At 43.3% G+C, this 18,399-nt stretch overlaps 1 protein-coding gene across 1 annotated transcript in view; it reads right to left on the bottom strand.

Moving 5' to 3' along the window:
• Positions 1-18,399, bottom strand: part of ITGAE (integrin subunit alpha E) — a 72,861-nt gene that overhangs the window by 41,459 nt on the left and 13,003 nt on the right. The window contains 1 exon segment of the mRNA XM_043583380.1: positions 6,222-6,342. Coding sequence (XP_043439315.1) covers positions 6,222-6,342 — 121 coding nt within the window.

The raw sequence follows: 18,399 nt of genomic DNA, 5'->3' as shown, positions 1-18,399 counted from the left end.
TGGACATGTGACCATCTCCTCCTTGAAACACTTTCTTCTTGATTTTCCCCTAACTCTCTCAATACTCCTTCTGAGACTCTTGTTGGCTTCTTCACTGTCTAACTTCTAAATGTTGTTGGAACCTTGGGGTTTGGTCCTTGTTTTCCTTGCCAGCACATTCTCCCTAGTGATCCCCTCCAATCCCATGGCTTCAATATACCTATAAATGCTGAACTTCTGTGGCCAAAGAATCCCTCCACCAGAAGTCAGACCAGCATAGCTGTAAGAAATAGAATAATGCCCCCACCACAGATGTCCATGTCCTAATCCCCAGAACCTGTGAATGTGCTTTTTATGGGTAAAGGGATGTTGTAGACTTAATTAAGTTAAGGATCTTGAGATGAAGGAAATAATCCTGGATTATCCAGGTAGACCCTATGTAATCACAAGGGTCCTTATAAGATGGAGGCAAGAGGGTCAGAGTCAGAGAAAGATCTGAAGATGTGACACTGCTGATTTTCAAGATGGAGGAAGAGGCCAAAAGCCAAAGAATGCAGGTAGCCTCCAGAAACTGAAAACGGTGAGGAAACAGATTCTCCCCTTGAGCCACCAGAAGAAACACAGCCTTGCTAACACCTTGATTTTAGCCCATTAAGACCCATTTTGGATTTCTGACCTCCAGAACTGTGAGACAATAGATTTGTGTTGTTTTAAGCCATAAATTTTGTAGTTGTTACAGCAGCAACAAGAAACAAACACAATAACCAACCCCCCACTGTCTAACAGGCATCTCAAACTTTAGAATGTTCAAACTGAACTTGGGGTCTTGTCCTCCCAAGCCTGTGTTTCTCCATCTTCCCCAAGGCTATTAATAGATGGTAAAACCAACAACTACATTCTAAAGCCTGAATCCTGAGGACATCTTTGCTTCATCTCTTCACTCATCCCTGCATCAAGTCCATCAGTAAACCCTGTGGGGATCCTTCCTCCAAACTATTATCTATGGAGCATCTCTTCTCTCCATTTCCCATCACCATCCTGGCCACCACCATCTTGCCTGGTCTATGGTAATTGAAAGGGCGGGCCTACGCCAGCCGACTCCATCTTGTTCTTTGTCCTTCACCTAGACCACGCCTCCTCCCTTTGAGTGACCTCCCGCTCACCCATTCAAGCTTCCTGATCAAAACACGCCACTTCCCCAGCCAATCGGCTGCCCCTAGACCCCTATAAAACCTTTGTGCTTTTGAAACTCGCTCTCTTTCCCTGGTATCTCACCGCTGCCTGGGTGCAGGTAGGGGATTGAGCTCGAGCTAGCTCGAATAAAGGCTCTTTGCTTTTGCATTGGACTCGGCTCCCTAGTGGTCTTTGGGGATCACGAATTCTGGGCATAACAGTAATAGCCTCCTGACTGGTAGCATTTGTTTTTGAAACTTACCCTTGTAGTTTACACCCTGTCACTCCCCTGCTTCAGTAGCCTCCCATGTGCTTAGAAAGAGTCCATACTCCTGGATACAGCCCACAGGGCCTTGCAGTCTGACCCCTCCCTGCTCTGAGACCTCCCCTCCCGTCTCCTTTGCTCTCTAAGCTCCAGTTCCAGATGGTTTCTGTTCCTTCACAGCCCCAGTTCTTTCCTACCTCAAGCCCTCTGCCTTGCTGTGTCCTTTGCCTGGAAACCCTGCCTTTCACTCCCCAAGGCTGGGTCACTTTCATCCCCTGGCTCTGGTTAACTGTCACTTCCTGATAAATGCTGTCTCCAGCCAGCCCCACCTCACAACATAGCTACTGTTTCATGTCACCCTGTTTTATTTCCTTTTCAGAACTTGTCATCATGTCTGATAATATCCTCTTTCCTTGCTTGTGTGCTTGTTATCTGTCTCCCCCACTAGACTGTAAGTTCCTCAAGGATCATGTCTACCTTGTTCACCATGGTATTTCCAGGGCATGGAACAATGCCTGGCACAGAGCTAGGGCTCGGTAAATATGGTTAAATGAAGACTGAATGACAGCCCAGGCAGCAGGTAAGGGGGCTAATGTGGGGCAGGGCTGAAGAGCGGAGGGCAGGTGTAAATGAACTCTGTGGGCTCTGCAGCTGAGCTCCCAAAATAGGTCACCTGCTCAGCAACCCTGTCTCTGCTCCAGACCCTTCCCCAGCCTGAGCCACAGCCCTCCATCCAACACCTCATCCCCTGTCTCCAACAAAGATGGGCTCAGAACTAGTCTCCACCCCAGATCATGTTTTGGTGGGGTAAGTCCAGGCCTGGAATAGCTTCGGCTCTCCTTCCTCCTTCGTGCTGTTGCCCAAGCTATTTCCTTTGCCTATAATTCCTTCCCACCTCCTTTTCCTGCCAAAATCATTCTAAACACCAGCTCCTCAGGAAGTCTTCCCAAAAGGAGCAACTTGACCCCCTCCAAGCCCTCCAGGTAGCCTTGACTACTGGAACCCACTTCCATACTCACCTAGACTGTGAGTTCCCAAGAGACTACCATATGCAGCTGTCTGGGCTGTGCAAGGTTGCCATTCATGTCACAGTCATGAAGTGCTGTGGCCTGGGGCCCAGTATGAGCTGCCTCTGTTGTCTCCCATTTAATCCCCGCCCCCACCCCCCACCCCAAGGTGGGTAGTCTCTTGATCTCCAGGTTTGTTGACTGAGTGATTGACTAACTAAACAATAATCAAACTATCATCAGCTCACAGTCTCAGGGACCCTATTATATGCTGGGCTGGAAGCAGTCCATTTCCTGCCTTGACCCGCCTCCAACCTGTCTTCGTTCAGAGTCTATTCCCATACCTCCCAGGGGAAGGCCTTCTTTTTTTTTTTTTTTCCAAGTTTTATCATGGGTTTTTTTTTTTAGTTTGCTTTTTATGGTTTTATTTGCATTTTTATTGAAGTACAATTAACATACAATGTTATATTATTTTTAGGTGTGGAAGGCCTTCTTTATGTTCCACTCATCTCACCCTACAGCAACCAAACCCATGATGCGATGAGCCCTGGCTGTTACATTTTAAGGAGAAACAGGACAAGGGAGTGAGAGGACATGCCACCCTCTCACAGGGCTTTCTGGCTGCTTTCTGTGGCCCTGGGGGGGCCAGCAGTGCATTTCCTGCCCTGCAGAAGCCCGTGGTCTCAGGCTTCACCATTTGTGGCAGGAACCAAGAAGTGCCTCCCACCACATCCTCCCATGAGCCCTCTCTTCAGCAGGTATTCAGGGAGGTTTTCATGAGCCCAACTGGGCTCTTCCTGCAAGCCCGGGGTGGACTCAGAGCCTTCTGCTCCAGGAGCTTCAAGCTCCTCTCATCCATGTCCTCTCAGCTTGGCTTCTAAGAGGCAGGGCCCTGCTGAGGTACTGGTGGGAGGGGAATGGGCAAAAGATGGTCACAGATAACTGGGACTGACTCCTGACCCTCACCAACATATGGAGCAACCAGAACGCTCGTGCACTGCAAGTTCGCAAAACTGAATGTTGGCCCAGCGCGTATAATGCCTGATAAAAGGAAGTACACCTGCCTCTTGAAAGAAAGTGCACAGAAGCAAAATTTGTCCAAGGAAACTGGCCAAACGCTCATCATCAGCACCGTTCACATGATGAAAAACTCTACCAATGAGAATAAGTATCAGTGTCTCAGGCAATACCACATTCAAAATTCACAGACTGTATATTGAGGGAGAGGAGCCTGACATAAGAGACCACATACGGCACACCTCGTTTATAAGTTCAAGAACAGGCAAAACTAATCCCGGGAGATGGAGGTCAGAGCGCTGGTTAGCTCTTGGCAGGGGATGTACCTGGAAGGGAGCACCAGGCTAGAGAGGGCTTAGGTGAGGCTGGTAATGTTCTGCTTCTTCATCTGGGTGCTACTTACATAGGTGGTTCACTTTGCCAACATTCACTGGGCTACAGGCTTATGATGGGTGCATTTTTCTGTGTGGCAAATGTCCATAAAATTTTACCAAAACAAAAGACAACAAACAGCAACCTTTAATTCATCTTCCTGCAGCCAAAAACTTGCTAACAACCTTCTCACCTCTCCTCCCTGCTTCAAAGCTTTCTGGCTCCTCAAACCCTTGATGCCCAGGTAACAAGGCACTACCCACTTCTCCCAACCTAATGCTCATTACACTCAGCTTCAACCACCTGCCATTTTCTGTTCCTTGACTTTGCTCAGGCTAATTTCCAGGCTTCTGGCCACACTGCTCTCAGTTGGGATATCCCCCTCCCCTGCCTTCTCACACTAATTCCTACTCATCCCCTCGGTCCCAGTGTTGATGTGCACCCTATGGCTGAAGGGTACGCCTGCTTCTATGTCTCCAAAGCGTCCTGGACATCTCCACCAGAGCAGCCATCACACCCCTTGTCACTGCCTGCCTTGTCTGTCTCCTCCAGGAGGCAGGGAGTTCCATGAGAGCAGGGACTATGCCTGTTTCACTATCTTATCCTCACACTTGGCCTGTCATTGAGTAGATGCTCCATAAATACTTGCTGAATGAATGAATGAATGAATGAACGAACAAAGTGTCCCTGCCTTCACCATTTACATGGTCACCAGCCTCTTCGCTGTACAATGAGGAAACTACAGTCCAGCAAGGGGTCCAAGCCTGCTAGGCTGGCAGGGTCATGGCCCAAGTCCCAGGGCTATAAGGCTACCTCAGGAGCTGCTACTGCCCACCCACGCTCCACCAAACAGAGCTTCTGCTCTGCTCAGCTCAGGAAGATGGGGAGCTCTGCTCAGCCAGAAACCTTGAGCATCTCATCTGGCTCTGCCCCAAGCCCATCTAGATGCGAGGCTTAAGGTTCATGTGTGCTGTGCAAGAAGGAAACCCTTGACCAATGACTAGAAGCAAAGCAGAGGGGAGGGGGAAGGGACTCGCCTGAGGCGGGGCATGAGCGTGGCTGGGTCACAGAGCAAGCACAGAGAAAGCCATGTAACCATCATGAACAAAAAGGAAAGGAAAAATTGCCCTAGATTAAAAGAGAATAAAGAGACACAACAGTATGTGACACGGGAACCTTGACTGGATCCTGGCTTCAAAACAAAGCAGCTCTAAAGGTCATTGTGGTGACAATAAGGGAAAAAACTAAAGACATGCTTCTACATTACCATCTCACCACTATCACCATCCGATACGACACGTATTTTGCTTGCTTCCTTGCTTATTGTCTATCTTCCCTGAGCCAAAGAATTTTTGTCTACTTTGCTCACTGCTATGAGCCTTCAGGGCCTCTTTAGGGCTTGGCACATAGTAGGTGCTCCATACGAATATTTGCTGAGTAAATGACCACGGTATATATAATCCCACAACTTGCCTTCTTTTATCTTATGTCTCAGGATTGATTCAACCACTATGCTCATTTCATTCATTTGAGCTACGTCTAATATTGCATTGTATATGATTCATAACTTATTTCTTCCATTTTCCTAATGAGGAACATTTCCAGTCTTTCACTATTCCAAGAAATGCTACGATAAATACCTTTACATGTGCCCGTTCATATCTTTAAGGTTGGTGTCTGTGAGTGGAATGGCCGGGTCAAAGGCATCTTCAACATTACCAGATATGGTAAAACTATTCTCCAGGTTGGTTATATCAATTTACAGTCCCACACGTCCCCACATCCTCACCAGTAGAATTTTGTCACGTTTAAAATTGGTGGCTTATCTACTGGGTGGGTACAGATGAGATTTTAAAAAACATAAAGCAATGTTTAGTGAGCTTGATTTCGGCCAGAAACTGTGCTAAACCCTTTATGTGCATTAATGCAAATAGTCTTTGCAACAACCCTGTAAGGTAGAGAAATCTCTACCCCCGTAAAGATAAGAAACTGAGGCTATGGGTTGAGCACCTTGCTACAAATACAGAGAAAAGTTGTCACTGACCCATGGCTGAGATTCACAGCCTGCCCCTGAACCACGTTCCCTGCTGCCTCATATTTTCCATTTTTTCTTTGATATTTTTGTCACTGTCCAAAGTTTATATACTGAGCATGTGTTACTTCTGTAAGAGATAAAAGAGCCTTAAGAAATTTTATTTTAAACTAGTTTTGAGGTCATTCTCCCACCCCCGGCAGTGAAGAGGGCAAGGATTGGCCTGGTGCTCACAGCCTCTCTCCTGCACACCCTCTGTAGGCGAAGGGAGGTTGTCCCCAAACTGGGGGAGGGATGCCAAGGCCTCCTCGGCAGCTTTTTCAGGCTCCCCAGAGGCCCCCTCAATTATGCCTCCCATCTGCCGGGCCCTGCTCACCAGGTCCGGTTGGTGCTGGAGTCTTGGTGCAGAAGGGCGTTGAGCACATAGGGAACGCCTCCCTCAGGAGTCACCCAGGTCCGGGCCACATCCACATTGAAGGCCACCAGAGGAACCAGGCCTGTGGAGAACAGAGGGACATTTAACAGATGCCTGTTAAAGCCATGGCTGGCCCTTTGACTCCCATCATTCTGTCACATCTGGTGGTGTCATCATCCCCATTTTACAGATGAGAAAAATGAGATTCCCCAGGACCTTTTCCCTATGGGAATAGGACGGGAGTGTAGGCATGTCTGACCCAGAGCTCCTGATCCTCCTACTATGTCAGCACCAAGGCCCCTCCTCCAGCAAGCCTTCCCTGGTTCTCTCCTAGAAGTACTTCCCACCTTCTCACACCTCCCACTGTGCACTTTCTGTACCTGTCAGATAGCATATACTCGTGACAGTGTCTTGTACCAAAGTTCAAATAGACTATGAGCCCTAGGGCTAGGATATACATACATTCTGTCTAGGAGGCCCCATCAGATGACCCAGGAGAAAACATGTCCTCAAACATGTACAAGAATGTTTATAGAAGCTTTACTTGTAATAGTTCCCAAGTGGAAACAACCCAAATGTCCATCAACTGGGGAAGGGATAAGCTAACTGGTAGAGTCACACAATGGAATACTACTCAGGAATACAAAGAAATGAGCGATTGACACACACGACAAGATGGGTGAATCACAAAAATCATTATGCTGACTGAAAGAAGCTTTACATAAAAGAGTACTGTCTAATTCCATTTACATGATGTTCTAGAACCAGCAAAGCTAATCTATAATAAAAAATATTTCCTGGGGGTAAAGGGATGTGGCTTAACTGGGAAGGGACAGGAAGAAACTCTGTAGGCTTATGGAAACACCCTAGGTCTTGATAAGAATTTGGATGACAAAGGTGTGTGTGTTTGCCAAAAACACACTGAATGGTCAACTTAAAACTTGTGACTTTCACCGAATATAAATTTTCCCTCAAAAAAGAACGAGCAACAAACATTGACCTCTGGTTGATATGTATGCTGAAGCATTTAGGGATGAAGTGTACCAACCTCCGCAATTTACTTTGGAATGCATCAAAATGTAACGTGGCTTGATGGATGGATAGATGGATATACAGATATATGTTTACATATGTGTCTGTGTGATGTTGCAAATATAACGAAATGTTGACAACTGTAAAATCTAAGTGTGGCATATAGTTTTCCACCGTACAATTATTTCAACTTTTCTGTATACTTGAAATTTTTCACTAAAAAGTTTTGGGGAAAAACTGATATTCACAGATTGCCCCCAACCTCAGAGGTTGTGCCAATCCATACCACAACAACAGAAGAGGAGAAGGCCTGTTTCCTCACAGCACTGCTTGAGGTGTGTGTAGACCATCCTTGTTTTGAAAGAGTTTCTTATCATTTTCTTCCAAAATATCTTTTTTAATTCTGAATGAGGTTGAGTCTCTTATTTTAAGTTGTTTACTGCCTATTCATATACATTATCCATTTGTAGGAAATATTGCTTTCTTATTAATTTGCAAGAGCGTTTTGAATCAAAAAAAATTACCAATGTGTTCAAGATAATACTTCACACTTAGCTATTTGATGTAGGTATCTTTTCCCACATCTAGAATTTATACGTAGTCAAGTTATTTTTCTTTTATGACTCTTCAGTTTTATGTCGTGCTTCCCCATTCAGAGATTATTTTTTTTAAGTTCACTCATGTTTTTGTCTGTATTTTGGGGGGTTTTGTTTCACTTCTTACACTTGAATCTTTAATTGATCTGCACTCTATTTTTTGTGTACAGAGTGAAAGAGGGATCCAGCTTTTACTCTTTCTCCCCACAATTGAAATTGTCTCAACATTTTTCCTTGAATGGCTTGTCTTATCCCCATAGATCTGCAGTATCACCTTTGTCATTCTCAGAATTCCCATATGCATTTGGGCCTCAGCTGGGACTCAGTTCTGCCCTACTGACCACATTGTCTCCCGCTTGGATATGTTCATTAGTCTCCTGACCTTTCTTTTCCAAGTCTTGTCCCTCTGGATACAACCTCCCCATATCAACTGCCAGAGAGAATTTTAAAAGTATGTCCTGACTATGATATTCCACCGTAAAAACTCTAATGTATATTTACAGAGAAAAAGGGCAAGGTGAAGTTGAGTGTACAGAACTTATCTGTTCAATTACTGTTCAATGAACAACGTTTTGGGGGAAAAAAAGCTTTTTGGAAAACACTCTTTTTTAATGATGGTATAATGACTTTTTCATTCTTAAATATACCACATAAACATGCCATAAGAATGATGTTCTGACATCACACATTCATGCAAAAACATACTCACTAATTTACTTAGTAAAGCAGTTTTTAGCCCCACAATTCATAGGAAACAAATGTGAACTGCTCATCTTGTTTGGATAAATTCAAAATGTCTTGTTTAGCATGTACAAGCCAACTGAGACGGCTGAAGGGGTAGTAGCTTCTGTGATTCTGCAGTCTGTTAAAATGTACAAACTATGCCATGTATTTTGAAGTGCTTTCAGGTTTAGCATTTATTTTTCCCTCAATGTATTTTTTGTGCTATATCTATATTTAAACATTTTTTTAATGTTTATTTCTTTTTGAGAGAGAGAGACAGAGACAGAGAGAGACAGAGCATGAGTAGGGAAGGGTCAGAGAGAGAGGGAGACACAGAATCCAAAGCAGGTTCCAGGCTCAGAGCTGTCAGCACAGACCCCGATGTTGGGCTTGAACTCGCGAACCACGAGATCATGACCTAAGCCGAAGTTGGACGCTTAACAGACTGAGCCACCCAGGTGCCCCAATGTGCTATAACTTTATTTTTAAAGGTAGTTTGAATGCAAGATAACCACGAGTACCCAAAAGACTGAAGAAACAGTGAAGAAATGGTGAATGAGAAATGTACCTTCTCAATAATGACTCCCTCACAATTATCCTCCACTACTCATCATTAAGTCTTCATTTCCTCTCTTAATGAGGACAGTAAACTTTTATTACAGTAAGTTGTATATGTAAATTATATTTTATATTCAAATTAATTTTTTTGGTATAAACTTGTTTTATCGGCCAGCTAATAAATTTTTCCATCAGTAAAAACTGTCTGGGTATATTGAGCTAGATGGAATGAACCACAGTTTTTCCAATGAAATTGATGGAAATAGTTTTTTCCAATTAATGACTTTTCACTTAGCAGCACAGACGTTAAAAACAAAAATCATTAGGCAAAGGATACGTTAATGGACTTTTAAGTAAGGAAGAGAAGGAAATATATACATATAAATATACTGTTCTTCATTCACCAAGATATAAATTTAAAATCTATATGTCTCCATTAACATCACTTCAAAATATATTTTAAAAATTGACTGAATTGGGGCGCCTGGGTGGCGCAGTCGGTTAAGCATCCGACTTCAGCCAGGTCACGATCTCGCGGTCCGTGAGTTTGAGCCCCGCGTCGGGCTCTGGGCTGATGGCTCAGAGCCTGGAACCTGTTTCCGATTCTGTGTCTCCCTCTCTCTCTGCCCCTCCCCCGTTCATGCTCTGTCTCTCTCTGTCCCAAAAATAAATAAACGTTGAAAAAAAAAATTTTTTTTTTAAATAAAAAAATAAAAAAAAAATTGACTGAATTAAAAATACAAAAATCCACAACCAAAATGGGAGACTTAAATGCTTTAACAAATCTTTCATCAAGCTACAAAAGCACATTAAGGTATCAATAATGATATAGAAGATCTGAATATCACAACTGACTAACAGAACACTGTACCTAACAATAGTAAAAGAAACATTTTTTCAAATGCACATGAAACATTTACCCAAATCAAATATAAAAGAAAGGTCAAAAAGCAAGCCTCAATAAATTTCAATGCATTGAAGTAATTCAGAATAGGTTCTCTGACTACACTGGAATTAAACTAGAAGCCAATAACAAAAAGAAAACTATAATAACTTGAACTTCTCAGAAATCAAGCAATGCACGTCTGCATAAGTCAAAAATGAAATGGCCATGGATATTTTTTAGTGATAATTAAGATATGACAAATCAAAACTTGTGGGAAACAGTTAAGGCAGTGCTCAGAGGAAATGTGCAGCCTTAAGTGCCAATGTTAAGAAAGACAAAAAGCTAAAATCAATGATCTAAGCTTCCATCTCAAAAAGGTAAAAGAATAGTAAATCAAACCCAAAGAAAGTACAGGAATAAAGATATGAGTATGTATCAATGAAATAGAAAACTAACTTAGAGTAGAGAAATCAACAAAGCAAAAGTTTACTTTTAAAAAAGCTTAATGAAACTGATAAACTCTTAGCAACATTGTCAAGAAAAAAAGAGAGAACACACAAGTTACCAACATGAAGGAAAAAGAAGCCATCAGAATAGATCCTAAGACATTAAGAAATAATGAGGATAGTATACACAACTTTATGCCACTATACTTCATAATTTTGTTGAAATAGACAAATTCCTTGAGATAAAGATTTACCACAACTGATGAAAGAAATGGAAGCTGAATAATCTTGTATCAAAAAAAGTAAATCCCATTATTAAAAATCATAGGAAGAATTCCAACCCAGATAGCTTCACTGTGAACTCTTCCAAACATTTAGAGAAGAAATGCCAAACTTACACAAACTATTCCAAAGAACAGAATTGAAGGAATACTTTCCAATCATTTTACAGGACCAGAATAACATTGATATATGTTTTAAACGTTTATTTATTTATTTATTTTGAGTGAGGACAGAGAGAGAATCCCAAGCAGACTCTGCACTCTCAGTGCAGAGCCTGACACGGGGCTCGATCCCACAAACTGTGAGATCATGACCTGAGCCAAAATCAAGAGTCAGATGCTTAACCGACTGAGCCACCCAGGTGCCCTAACATTGATATTAAAACCTGACAAGAGCAAAGACTTAAAAAACAAACAAACAAAAATCAGAAAAAGTCTGACAAGAGCCGTACAAGGAAGGACAATTGATGATCTCTCTTGAACACAGATGTAGGAATCCTAAACAAAATATTAGCAAATTAAATCCGGTGACATATAAAAATCATAATACATCACAACCAAGTGGAGTTTTTTCAGGAATGCAAGGGTGGTTTGACATTTGATAATAATTTATTTCTTTTTCACATTAACAGGAAAAAAATCATATGATCATTATGATAGAAGCAAGAAAAAGGCATTTGATAAAATCCAATACTGCTCTGTGATTTTAAAAAAATCATAGTAAATCAGAATAGAAGGAATTTATATAATCTGATCAAGAATATCCACAAAAAAACCCTCAGCAAACATCACTCTTATTGGTGTGTTATTAAAATCTTTCCCTAAAATCAGGATTGAGACAGGGATGACTACTCTCACCACTTTTACTCAACATTTTACTGGAGGACTTAGAGCAGTGAGAAAAGGGGGAGGGGGAATGGAGCATAGAGATTAAAAAGGAAAAAATAAAACTGTCATTATTGGTAGGTGAAACTATTAAGTACACTGAGAAATCCAACAGATCTACAAACACTGAGAATTAACAAGAGCCTTTTTAGCAAGGTTACTGGATACAGAGGCAATATATGAAGAACCACTGTACTTCTATACACTATCAATGATCAAATAAAGAGTGAACAATTTTTAAAGATGTCATTAACAAAAGATAGAAATATCAAATGCTTAAAAATAAGTCTACTTAAAGATATGTAAAACCTCTATGCTGAAAACTATAAAAGATTAGGAGATATTAAAGATGTAGATGCATGGAGGAATAGATCATGTTCATGAAGTTAAGACTCAATAATTGTTGTCAGTTACCACTCTATTGATCTATAGCTTCAATGGAATCCTAATCAAAATCTCAGCAAATTATTGGGGGGGAGGGGGGGGTGTTAACAAGCCAATTAAAAATGTATATGAAATTGCACAAGGCAAGAATAGTCTGGCACTCTTAAGGGAGAATAACAAACTTGTAGGACTTGATAACATTACACTATTAGTCACCAAGACATTACAAAGTTATAGTCAAGACAGAATTATACTAGCACCAGACAGGCAGATAGACCAGTGGAACAGAGAGTACAAACACATATGATCACCTGTTTTATGACAAAAGTGACAGTGAAGAACAGAGAGGAAAGAATGATCTTTTAAATAAAAGGTGCTGGGTCACTGGGATATCAATATTGAAAAAAATTAATCTTGACTATTCTCACACGATCATACACACACAAAAGTTCTTGATGGGCTGAAATGTGGATTTAGATAGACTGTATATCTAAATGTGAAAAATGAAACAATAAAGTTTTTAAGGGAAAATGAAGGACCTGGGGTAGACAAATATTTTTTTCAACAGGACACAAAACACACTAATGTAAAGGAAATAACTGATAGATCTTCATTAAACTTAAGAACTTCTGTTTATCAAAAGACACCATTAAGGGAATAAAGAGGCAAGACAGAGTGAGAAGAGATATTTGCAACACAAATATCTGACAAAAGACTATCAGAATATGCATAAGATTCCTATAGATCAATAAGGAAAATGCATGTAAGCTAACAGAAAGACGTTTCACAAGATGTTATCCAATGGCTAGTAATCAAATGAAAAGGCACTCATTAGACTTCAGAGAAAGGCAAATTAGAACCACCATATAATACCACCACACAACTACCAGAATGGTTAAATGAAAAAACAAAACAAACCAAAACAAAAAAACCAATACCAAGTGTTGACACTGATTGGGAGCAACTAGAACTCTGCTGATAAGAATGGAAGTCAGTACAACCCCTTTAGGAAACCATTTGGAAGCATCAACTCAAGTTGAGCATAAACTGAATAGTCACCAATGGAATACTCTACAGCAGTGAAAATAACCTACAACAAGGTGGCTGCATTTCAAAAAACACAGTGTTGGGCGAAAGACTAGGAACAAACCAGATCGTATCGTATAATTCCAGTTATACAAAGTTGAAAACAGGCAAACTAATCTATGCTATTGAAAGTTAGGAGAGTGTTACCCTTGGGGGTAAGGTAATGAATGACTGGAGGGAGTGATAAAGGGTATTTCTGGGCTGTTAGTCATACTCTGTTTCTTGAAATGGGTGTTAGTGGCATGGATTTGGTTTAGTTTGAAAATTCACTAATCTGAATTTGTCCATTTTATTGTGTAATTCAAAAAAGTTTACATAAAAAAATAATCGCAAGTTTCTGAAACACACTGAATATATAAACATTCTATACGTTAATAATAATATTTCGGAGAGAGGAAAAAAAAAAACAAAAACAAAAATTTTAAAACTGCATTGGTTAGCATTGGAAGTAATGAGGGCAACCATCCCTTTACTCTGAAAATTGTTTACTAAAAGGAAAATATTAAGTAGTTTTCTTGTCTTTCCTATATAAATTGAATTTCAGGATCACCAAATAGTCCTAGTTGATGTGGGAAGAATAATAGAATCATAAAAACACAATTTGGCAAGCCATTGTACAATAATTAATTCAGGCCATGACCATCAATGGATGAAACTACTAGAAGAAAGTTTGGTAGAAAACTTTACAATTAGACTGACACCACCTGAGCCCACCAGCCAATCTTAATGTCCCCAGGAATACTGGGTCCTCAGACATATGTCCCTCTGAGTGTGACACCACAGGAAGATTATAGGAGCCCTAGACTCCGTGTTCCTAACAAGCTCCCAAGTGATGCCCACGCTGCTGGTCCTCAGACCACATTTTGATTAGCAAGTCTTTAAAATACTTTGGCAAAAGAAACAAAAAGGGGGGAGTGAGATAAATCCAGGAAGTATGTCACAACCCCCCGAAAGTTTTAGAGTGTGTTTGCCAAAACAGTTAAACCTGAATTTAATGAAGTCATTGCCACCAACGTCCAGGTTTTGGGAAATTCAGGGGATAGAAGACAAACTGCACCGAAAGGAGGAAACACACAAACCCTGAATGAAGCTGTTCTATAAGAAAAGTGACCAAGATCTGCAGTAAAGGAAAGACTTCAAAAAGACACACAAACCAAAAAATTGGCAAGGGGGCCACTCTAGACTAAGAGAGGCACAACAACCAAATGTAATGTGGACCTCGTTTGGATCTTGACTTGAACAAACTTATTGTTAATAAAAAGATAAACGGAGACAGGAAGATTCGAATGTGGACTGGGCATTAGGTAATACCTCAAAATTATTTTTAACTTTGTTAGGTGATTAAAAAAACATTGTGGCTATGTGAGGAAATAACCACACAGCTCAGAAACCTGCACTGAAGTACTTAGGGGTGAAACGACACAATGGTTTTTTGGGTTTGCCTTAAAATAATGTTTCGGAAACATTAAAGTGCTAGTGAATCACCCAAGTTTCTTATTAAAATACAGATTCTGATTCCGTGGATCAGGAGTGGGACTGAGAGCCTCGTCTAATGAGATCCTCAGTGATGCCAGACTGCTGGTCACAACACCAAGTTTGAGCAGCACAGCTTTAAAGGAAACCAAAAGGGATAGTGAAATAATGCAGCCAGTGTGACGGTCTATCTGGGCGATGGTATATTGAGTTTGTGACTGTTATTTCCTCTGCTTTTGTACATGCTTCAAATTTTGTTCAAAAGTCACCTTCCAGAGGCTCAAGTAGGTGGCACAATGTGAGAGGGCAGTGTTCGAGCTCTCATTTCTCAATTCCCAGGCCCTCTCCCTGAACCCGCACAAAGCAGCCACCTGTACTTTATTTCGTTCCCTTTATACCTCGGCCTTGCCCAGAATGATTTGTGGCAACTCATAAAAGTATACAATGCATTAAGATAAAACTTATTTTGGGGCGCCTGGGTGGCCCGGTCGGTTAAGTGTCCGACTTCGGCTCAGGTCATGATCTCACGGTTCGTGGGTTTGAGCCCCGCATCGGGCTCTGTGCTGACAACTCAGAGCCTGGAGCCTGTTTCAGATTCTGTGTCTCCCTCTCTCTGACCCTCCCCCGTTCATGCTCTGTCTCTCTCTGTCTCAAAAATAAATAAACGTTAAAAAAAATTTTTTTAAAAAAAGATAAAACTTATTTTAAAATAAGGAGGCAGGCAAAAGGAAGGAAAATGACAGAAAAAGCGGGGTGAACATGGAAGGGCACAATTAAACCAGGAAGGAGGCTAACAGCTAACCTGTGCGTCAGCAAGTACTAGCACCTTCTGCGGTGAGCCCCACTTTGGGCTCTGAACACAGTACAGGTACACAGTGGGTGCCTCATAAAATGATTTCTTGAAAAACTGTATAAATGGATAAACTTCCTTGAAGCCAAAGTAAGGATGAAGATGATAAGCTATATTATTCACAGTGTCCACAAAATCAGAGGAAAAACTTCTCCCGGGGAAGCAGAAAAAAAACAAAACAAAAAATTTCCCTGAGGATTCTCTTCATGAGACCACTGAATGAATGGGGGCAGAGTGGGGTTGAGAAAACAACAGCAGCAGCAGTGAATGAACAAACCTACATCCCAAGTTACCCGCAGCTGTTATTCGTGTTCTCCCTGCCATCACCCAAAGTACAATGCATAAAACACGACCAGACCGCAAGCTGTTCCCTGTCTGGGGGCCATGGATCACTTTGAGAATGGGATGAGAGCATCAGAGCCTTCCCCACGCACCCAATTGTATCTATGCCCAAGTCTTACCTCTGCTCTACTCCGAGGTGATCTCCTGCCTTGCCATCTTCACCATTCAACTCCTCCAAGAGGCCTTCCTGACCTCCAGACCCCTATCTGGGCCCTCTGTACCCCTGCAAACCTTCAATCACAAACTGAAACTCTCCTGCTTATCTCCTTGTTTATTTATTGCCTGTGACTCTTTCTCCCACCACCGGTGAGCCCCTCTGAGGGCAAAGACTGGGCGTCAGCCTTGTTCATCATGTCATCCCAGGGCCTGGTAGGTGGCCTACACCTAGTGCGTGCTAGATGAGTGAACAGGGCTCACAGGCACCTCTGTAGCCAACCCATGGATCCTCAAGGGTTCTAGATCAAGACCCTACGTGGGGAATGGGGAGCACTGTTCTCCATGAATACAGGAGGATTGGGCTCAGGCTCCTTGGCTCATTTTACACCAAGCCCTGTGTTTGTTGGTCAGGCAGGTTAGGGTAAGCAAACTGAGTAGGAGAGAATTAAAAAGTAAGAACGAGCAGCTTCTTCTTGCAAGGAGTGATTAGGAGGCTTTCTTTCCCGTTTTACCGTGTAACTGATAGACATGGTTTGAAACCCCTGAGGTAAGTCCAGTCTCCTCACCTGGGCATCTGCGGCATCTCCCTGCCCAGCCCAGTGCCCCTTCTGCCAGGTCTGCTCTCCAGCCGCTTCAAGCTTCTCTACACCTCACTCCCTGAACACCATCCCCATACCTCCCACCTCTGGGCCTTTGCACAAGCAGTTCCCTCTGCCCGCATGTCTTCCTTGCTCTCACCTCTGTCCCATCTTTGGGGACCTGCTCAGGCACTAATCCAGATTCTCAGCCAGAGTAACTCACTGGTCCCTGAGCCCCCACCACATCCCGCAGTGTCTCTGTCTGGCTCTGACTAAATCCTGTCTAGGTCAGAGTGATCTGTGATTAAGTCTGTCTCCCCCCAAAATGTGACCTAATCTGAGTCATCCATGACAACCCCCTAACCACAAAGCCCAGTTCAGCACAGGGCCGGGCCCAGAAGAGGTGTCCTGGAACTGTCAGAGTAGGTCAGAGATTCCTGTTCCCCACCCCACCCCTGGCCCCATTTTTGCTGTTCTCAACTGAGGGATCGTGGAGCAAGAACCCTGAGGGGTGGGAAAGGGGAGGAGACCAATCACAGCTACCCTCCCGGAGCACCTGATTCCTTCCAGGCACCACACTGGGTGCTGAGGCTCAGAGAAGTTGAATGATTTGCTTGTGGCCCATCAGCAGATTGAATACTTGTGTCTAGGGCCCAGGTCTGCCTAATTCCAAAGGCTTTAGTAAAAGCTGGAGGCACTGAGGGGTTGGTAAACAGACAAGAGGGTCACGAATGGTCCCAGAAGCTGGGCACAGCTCCCAGCTGTGCCAGCAGCTCACTGAGCCTGGGCAGAGCTCTGGGTTAGATAGTTGGTAATGAGGTCAGCGAGAACCTCCTGTGCAGGCACAGTGGCACGAGAACGTGTGTGGAGGGCAGCACCATATTCACTGAGCTTTCCCAGTTACCAGCACCCACCCTGAGAGCTGGCTGGTGCCTAGGATCTGCCAGCCATAGGCCACCTTGCTAGAGCAGACTCCCTCCAGGCCCCTGGCATTTTACTTTTGCTTGGGCTGTCCCTAGATCGGGCAACTGCTTCCTTTCCTACTGAAACAGAAAAAATAGCATGGGTCCCAGAGGGAGACGGTCCTGTGTTCAAATCTTGCTTTGCCACCGAGTTACTTAAGGACCTTGGGCTTGTCACCTCACCTGCTTCCCCATCTGTGATAGAGGGCTGTGCTGTGCAGAGCAAATAGGGCAATGCCTGCCCAGTGTCTGACACACCGGAGGCCCAGTGTGGGTGCTGACGTCAGCGTAAAGCCACAAGGGAGAGCCTGTCATGCTCCCTCTGACAGCCTTACCCTCCATCTCAAGCCCCTCTCGTGTGCTGTCAGACATGAGAGCCCAGCCAAACCAGTGTCTGTCACCACACTACCCACAAGGCTGCCTCCCCTGAGCTGTCTCCAGCCACATAGGCCTGCTGAGTCAGAATAAGACCCTCCCTCCATCCTGTCAGCCAGCATTGCTTCCCCCTCAACCATCTATCTTCCCCCAACACACTGGGCATTTTAAATACACATTCTCACGGCACTAGTCTCTGTTTAGCAAACTCAGGCCCAGGGGGAATGGTTTGCCCAAATTTATACTAGGAGCTGGCTGTAGAACTGGGACTAGAGTCAGGTGTCCTGACCCGCCACTCAGAACACCCAGAAGGGCCTTGGGGAAGCTCTTGCCTCAGAGCTGCCTGCAAGGTGCCTGTCCCACAGAGGAGCTCACCTTCAACCCACCCACCCACACCAGTCTTTCACACATGAGCCTCATCGTCTCGCCTTTCTCCAGGACTCCACCTCCCAACGTGCAAGTCTCACTGTTGCCACCCTGCTCAAGATCTGCTGTGGCTTCCCGTTCCCCTCTGGGTGAGGTCTAA

This window comes from Prionailurus bengalensis, chromosome E1 (assembly GCF_016509475.1).
Source record: "Prionailurus bengalensis isolate Pbe53 chromosome E1, Fcat_Pben_1.1_paternal_pri, whole genome shotgun sequence".
NCBI classification, from domain to species: Eukaryota; Metazoa; Chordata; class Mammalia; order Carnivora; family Felidae; genus Prionailurus; species Prionailurus bengalensis.
The sequence above is the reverse complement of the archived record's forward strand: the minus strand, read 5'-3'. Positions and strand labels throughout refer to the sequence as shown.